This window comes from Grammomys surdaster, unplaced genomic scaffold (genome assembly GCF_004785775.1).
Source record: "Grammomys surdaster isolate TR1022 unplaced genomic scaffold, NIH_TR_1.0 140, whole genome shotgun sequence".
NCBI classification, from domain to species: Eukaryota; Metazoa; Chordata; class Mammalia; order Rodentia; family Muridae; genus Grammomys; species Grammomys surdaster.
In genome coordinates, this window is record NW_021604598.1 from 1,159,218 (window position 1) to 1,166,784 (window position 7,567).

Below are 7,567 nucleotides of genomic sequence, written 5' to 3' on the forward strand. Positions count from 1 at the left end.
GATAGTAATATATATATATATATATATATATATATATATATATATATATTATATATCCCATTATTGCAAATAATGACACATTACTTTCTTTCCAATTTGATATCAAAATTTTATTTTCTTTCTATTTTATACATTAATCATATACTAATCACAAATAGATCATTGATCTTTTAATCCTTGCTCAATGTACTTGTATCAGATTGAACTCAGCCTAGATAACAATACCAAGTTCCAATCATCATAACAAACTCCTGTACATCATAGGTAAAATAAGAGGAACAGACAGAATACAAAATTGTCACTATTTCATCCAATTAAATTTTTCTATAATTTCCGGTTGTTGAAATATTTTTCTAGGTTGTGTATATGGTTCAGTGGATAAAATGTTTATGAGGAAATTATGAGGACTAGTGTTCAGACGCCCAGAATTTATGGAAAAAAGCTGAGCAGATGTTAAGGCTACCTATAACCCCATCACTCAATGATCTTTAGAGAGAGCTGCCTACCTAGATTAGCTGATGTGCAAGCAACTCTGTATGAAAAACAAAGTATAAAGCAGTGGAGAATAAATTTAACTTGAGGTCTCCATAAGCATGCACACACATGTAAAACATCCACAAGCCAGCACATGTGAATACATATACATTCCCATATAATACACATAATATTAAACACATTTCCCTATGCTGTGGATCAAACCTAAGGCCTGATACATGCTAACTAAGCACTATCCCACTAAACCATACACCCAACCCCTAACAGCCAACTGTTTAAGAAACCCAAAGATGTTAAATACTAAAAGAGATGAAGAACATCTTTAAACTCTTCCTGGTGTCATAAAAGGAATAAAATAAAATCCTTATTTTAAGCCCAGTTCAGACTAATTGAAATACTTAAAGAGCAGGAAAGATGTGGGCAGCTGCAAACATATCTCAGAGTGGGATCAAGAAGATACCTGTGGTAAGTTATCATGTGTCTGTCTGTGAACTAGGCCTATGGTCTACATCCATCTATCCTGTATGTGCTACCCACTGCTGTCTGAAGGCAGAATCAGACTCCCACTTGATAAGAACTCAGTGAACAAGTGAATTCTTCCTAGAGTGGTAGGTAAGTGAAGTGGCTTGCTGGTTTTTAAAAAAGATAATCTGGTGGAGGCAGGAAACAAGATGACTCAGCTGATAAAGATTGCCACCAAGTGTGACAACCTGAGTTCAATTCCTGGTACCCACATGGCTAAAGAAGAATACCATCTCCTTCAAGTTGCCTTTGGCATACATGCTGTGGCATCTGTGTCATTCATATACACACAGCAAATAACTAAACAAGCAATCTGCCAGAATCCTGTTTACAAGGTATCCTGTATTCTGTCATGTCTGTTTTTTGTAGTTGCTGCTGTTTGTTTTGGTTTTGGTTTTAGTTTGGTTTGGTTACTTCTTGAAACAGTCTTACTATATAGCTGTGGCTGGCCTAGTACACAGATTCACCTTCTTCTGCCTCCAAATATTGGGGTTAAAATTCTACACAGCCACATCTAGCTGTATTATAACATGGCTTCATTCATTCCCACCTAAATACCTAGAGTAGGTTACATTAAATTGCAGTGTCTCTTTGTTTCCTGTAAAATAATAAAACCCATGGTATTATAAAATTGAGAAGACTGCATATGCAAAATTATGAGTAACAGATAGAATGTATTGGTCAGATTATGGTAAGCCTTTTATCTAGAATGCTTTTGGGTTTGGGATTTAGTTCCATGGCAGAATGCTTGCCTAGGTTCAGTCTCCAGAGTTAAAATGAAAACAATAAATCCTTCATGATGCTGCAGTCACAAGCACCCTCTTTATATATTTATCATCGCTTTCATAGTCCCTTGAAGTTCCCACATACTTTATAGGGACATATATTTTCTGCTATTATGTGGAGAGACACTCTGGTAAGTGGAAATAGTGTAAGAGGATTGAATGAAGTTTCCAGGATTCCCTCCTTAACAAAGAATATATTATGCTCTTCCTAGGTTGAAATGTTGCAAATCAATATCTTGCCATCTATCTACACAAATGATCATACCAGTTATGTTGATAATCAAACATGTTTTCCTGGAAGCCCCTCCTCTATATATCATTCGCCTCAACACTCATGAGTTGAACTGCTTCTGCGTTGAACCATAACCAAGGATGGCAGGTGCCATTTGCTTATCTGGAGCTCAGGTTCCATCTTCAGGAATGGTAGTGATACAGTGTCATATAAGTGCTACAATTCAGACAACCTTGGAGGAGGAGAAATATGGTGCCTTGTGGGTTAGAACTGATAAACTGAAGAACTGAAGGGAAAGGCTTATCATTGGCAACTGTATGACCCTGGAAGATTAACCATATAATTATCCAGTTTGTAGATATAGATAGATAGATAATAGATAGATAGATAGATAGATAGATAGATAGATGATAGATAGATAGATAGATAGATAGATAGATAGATGATAGATAGATGATAGATAGATAGATAGATAGATGGATGATAGATAGATGATAGATAGATAGATAGATAGATGATAGATAGATAGATAGATAGATGATAGATAGATGATAGATAGATGATAGATAGATAGATAGATAGATAGATGATAGATAGATAGATAGATAGATAGATAGATAGATAGATAGATAGATAATAGATAGATAGATAGATAGATAGATAGATATGATAGACAAAGAGATCAGTGATATAGAGATATAGATATAGAGTACTGTATATTTGTGTTTGTGTGTTTGTGTGTCTGTGTGTGTGTGTATGTGTGTGTGTGTATCAGCTGAATCAAGATATTCTCCATTGTCTGTTCCACAAAAGGAGCAAATAGCTGATGCAGGTGAGACCCACAGGTGGAGAAAGCTTTATACCTCCCAATTTATGATGGGTATTCTCAGAATGGAGAAAACAATTTTATAGTAAGAGAAGAAAGTTCCAGATATAGGAAATAGACCAGATAAAGCACCAACAAAATAATGTATAGATTTTATACACACACACACAGAGACAGACAGACAGACAGACACACACACACACATACACACACATACACACACACATACACTGGGTAATATATAAGTATATATTTATATATAATTTATAAATTTAAATTTATATAGTATAAATGTATAGTTTATTGAAATGACTTACAGACTGCAGTCCAACTAATCCAACAATTACCAGTTGGGATCAGGAACTACAAAAATCTAGTAGTTGCTCAGTCCTCATGAGGCTAGCTGCTCTTTGATATAAGCTGGAATCCTGAAAAAGTAGGCTCTGACAAGTGTCCTGGTAAAGTGAGTGCAGGCAGGTGAAGAACAAATTAATCCTTCCTTCTTCCACTGTCTGTATTAGAATTCCAGCAGAAGGTATGGACCAAGTTAAAGGTGTGCCTCAAGATCCAGATCAAAGGCATGTTGTCTTCCTGCCTCAGGATCCAGATCAAAGGTGTGCCCTCCATTTCTGGATTGTAGTTCATTCCAGATATAGCAAAGTTACAACCAAGAGTCATCACCACAATTTGTAATGGCAAAACATTAATAAGACAAAAATTAAGCATATTAAATATTGTTATATGTCTACTTCATTGGTAATAGTTGCATTTATATTGTTATACAACCATCACTATGATTCAGCACATTTTTTGTCCTCACTAATTGAAAATTTGTATACGTTTTAAACTTTCCTACTTCCATCTCCTCACCTATACTAACTACTAAGAAGGGATTAAAGTCATCAAAACCTAAAGCTAGTAACTGAAGAATAAGGAGGCACAGGTCTAGATGTTTCACTCTGATGTATTTGCCAAACAACACTCTAAATGGATGCCACAGGCCCTATGATTATAGCGTTCTTCTGTGGAGTCTCTTCACTGCTCTTTTAATGTCCTTGTTCCTCAGGCTATAGATGAAAGGATTTAGCATAGGAGTGACCACAGTGTACATCAGTGAGGCCACTGCAGTACTTCTGGAAGAATGTGATACAGCTGAACCAAGATATACTCCAATGGCTGTTCCATAAAATAAACAAACAACTGACAGGTGAGACCCACAGGTAGAAAAGGCTTTATACCTCCCACCTGATGATGGTATTTTTAGAATGGAAAAAACAATTTTATAGTAAGAGAAAAAAATTCCAGATATAGGAAGTAAACCAGATATAGCACCAACAAAATACATGACTATGTTATTAATGAATGTGTTAAAACAGGCAAGATTAAGAAGTTGTGCAGGGTCACAGAAAAAATTGGAAATTTCTACATCCTTGAAGTAAATGATTTGTAAGGCAATGAGATTGTGTGCCTGAGAATCCACAAGACCAACCAAAACAGACAGAAAAACTAAAGAGCCACAGAGGCGAGGATTCATGATGAGTGAGTAATGCAGTGGGTGACAGATAGCCACAAATCTATCATAGGCCATCACAGTCAGAAGCAAGCCATCCATACATCCAAAAAGGATCAAAAATGACATTTGTGTAAGGCAGCCCACATAGATGATCTCTTTGCTGTGAGTTTGGATGTTCACAATCATCTTTGGGACTGTGGTAGAGATAAAACAGATGTCAGCCAAGGACAGATTGCAGAGGAAGAAGTACATGGGAGTGTGGAGGTTGGAGTCAGAGTTGACAGCGAGGATGATGGTCAGGTTACCAAGCACTGTGACCAAGTACATAGACAGAAATAACGCGAAGAGGATGGGCTGCAGTCCTGGATCATCAGAGACTCTCATGAGATGGAATTCTGAGATGAGTGTTAGGTTTTGTAGTTCTATATTATTTGAACAGCTTTTGAAAATGAATGTAGGGTTAATAAAAATGATAGAAGTTTACTATCACTCAACACTCTGTATTTTTGATTAAAGCAAATGTTTTGTGAAATTATCCAATGTCTATATGTCTTTGGCAATATTTCTGATCTGCTGCAATCTCACTATTCCTTTTTAACATATATATATATATTCATCAATAACTTTTGAGTGTTCAGCTCTAAGCAGGACATCTATGCTACATTCTCTATAATCTAGGGAGTATCAAATAAGAGCAGCTGGAAAGAATTGAAAAAAACAGTGAAAAAAAATATATATATATTATGATTATATTCTTCCACTACCCTCATCAATCCCCCTCTCACTTATGATGACATCCTTCTGATACCATCTAATTCCCTTCTACTTTCATACTTTTTGTGTAGGCCTTGTATAGGTGGTCACAGTTGCTATATGGGCATGCATACAATGGCCATGCCATATCCAGAAGACAGCATTTCACAGTATTCCTCCCTGTCCTCTGTTTTTTTTTTTCAATTCTTTCCACCTGCTCTTATTTGATACTCCCTAGATTATAGAGAACGTAGCATAGATGTCCCGCTTAGAGCTGAACACTCAAAAGTTATTTGTTCTTGTTCTCAACACTTGAACCAGTGTGAGTCTGGAAAAAGAAGCTTATCTGACCAAGGATGTAAGCAACAGTAATCTAAAGGCATCAATACAAACACACTTTCCAGTGACATATGGTACCCATCTCTTTCTACACTCACACACATTAGGAAGAATGTACAAGATCAAAAAACGAGATATAAGCCATCCTTTGATCGCAACATAATACAAGCAAAAATATAATTTAAAAAACAGAAAAAGATCCTTCCTTAAAACACAATTATAATTAAAGGAAATTAAGACACTGCCAAAATACACTGTTATTTTAAGATAGTGTATGAATTGTCTTGATGTAGACTACTCATAAGACTTCTGTAAGAATAAAGATCACATGGCTGAGATTCACAATATCACAGAAAGTTCAAAATCACCGAGAATTTTTCCAGTTTGGCTTGTGGAGTTTTTTTTAATTGTTTGATTTTCTATTCCACTAATTCTTGATAATAAGGGCTTACCCAAATTCACAGCGTCTTACACACTAAGCTTGACTCTAGTGGACTTCCAATTTGATGGATGTACACCTAACCCTAAAGTGCCTTAACCACATAAGGCAATGGTGAACAACACAGCTGAAATAATGAAACAATGGTTCTTTTAAGAACTATTCCTGAAACATTCTATTTTATAGAATGATGTATTAGCCCCATACAATCCTATGAAAATATCCTGTGTCTGAGATCACCTTTGCTATATTTAATATGGTATCAACTCCTTTTTATGATCATAAATTCTTATATACACAAATGAGAAATATAGCATTTGGAGTCTACCAGAAGATTTTTAATCTCATTCAAAGTACGTGATACCAATCCTCCCTGCTAAAACAAGATTACTTGCTTAATAATGTGGGGGAGGTGCCTACAGGCCTAATAACCAGTGTTGAAGGAAAGCAGACTCTGAGAGTTCCTAGAATTCAACCCAGTTCCAAAAGCCAGCTCAGTCCTTGGAGCAGAATCTTTGCATGCTATTATCCTCCTTTCCATCCCAACACTCATGCCTCTTGTTGATAAGAAACAGTGATTTTGACAATCTTTCTACCCTTCTACCATCTCCATTAGCACTTACTGGCCTAGGCTGTGTCTCTGCAGGGTCATTACCAACTGCTTCTTTTCTGCCTGGTATTCACCAAAGCCATGGGTTATATATTCAGAACTTGAAAGCAAGGCAGGCTCAAGCTAATGAAGATGCCCAAAGGTTGTAAGAGACATTGAAGCTGGCAAAATACAGATCTGAAGGCACTGGCTAATTACTTCAATTGTGTGACCTTGGGGGCTCAATTCACACAGCTCTGAATTAGCCAATTGGTCCACATTATCCCTTTCTTTGGGGACTTGTTACTATTAACAGTAAAGGAAAATGAGAAAACATGCTTGGAAATTTCAGGAAAGTCTTTCTAATTTTCTTATTTTTTATTTTTATTTTTTATACATTAAATAAAATTCAATTGTCAACATTTATTATGAGAGGGTTTTGTTTTGTTTTTTAAATCATTTTATTTATTTACATTCCAGTCATTGCCCTCCACTTCAGTTCCTCCTCCCCCCCCCCAGTATTTCTCATCCCACTCCTCTTCCACTTGGCTCCAAGAGAGTGCTCTGTACCCCCACCAGGCCACCCCTTCCCTGGTGCCTCAGGACACCCTTCCCTGGGGCCTCAAGTCTCTCGAGTATTGAGCACATCTTCTCTCACTGAGGCCAGACCACTGCTACATATGTGTCAGTGTCCTCTGACCAGCCTACGTGTGCTCCTGGTTGGTGGATCAGTCTCTGGGAGCTCACAAGGGTCTAAGTCAGTTGAGGCTGTTGGTCTTCCTATGTGGCCCCTCTTCCTTTCAGCTTCTTCATTCCTTCCCCTAAATCAACCATAGGGGTCCCTGACTTCAGTCCAATGATTGGGTTTAAGTATCTGCTTCTGATTCAGTCAGCTGCTGGTAGGGCCTCTCGGAGGACAGCCATGTCAGGCTCCCATCTGTAAGCACATCATAGCATAGTAATGTCAGGGATTGGTTCCCGTCCATGAGATGGATCTCAAGTTGGGCCAGTCATTACATTAGTCCACTGTCAGAGACCAGGACCCCTAACAGGGACCCCTGCCAGCCTTCCCCC

General features: G+C 37.3%; 1 protein-coding gene across 1 annotated transcript; it reads right to left on the minus strand.

Annotated features, from left to right (window-relative positions):
• Positions 1–3,869: 3,869 nt before the first annotated feature.
• LOC114618202 (olfactory receptor 18-like) lies at positions 3,870–4,829 on the minus strand. Its single transcript, XM_028763895.1, has one exon. The coding sequence runs from the start codon at positions 4,755–4,757 to the stop codon at positions 3,870–3,872; it is 888 nt and encodes a 295-aa protein (XP_028619728.1). The 5' UTR covers positions 4,758–4,829.
• Positions 4,830–7,567: the final 2,738 nt, after the last annotated feature.

Coding starts and splice junctions, on each gene's coding strand:
- LOC114618202 (XM_028763895.1), bottom strand. CDS start 4,757: ATGAGAGTCTCTGATGATCCAGGACTGCAGCCCATCCTCTTCGCGTTA.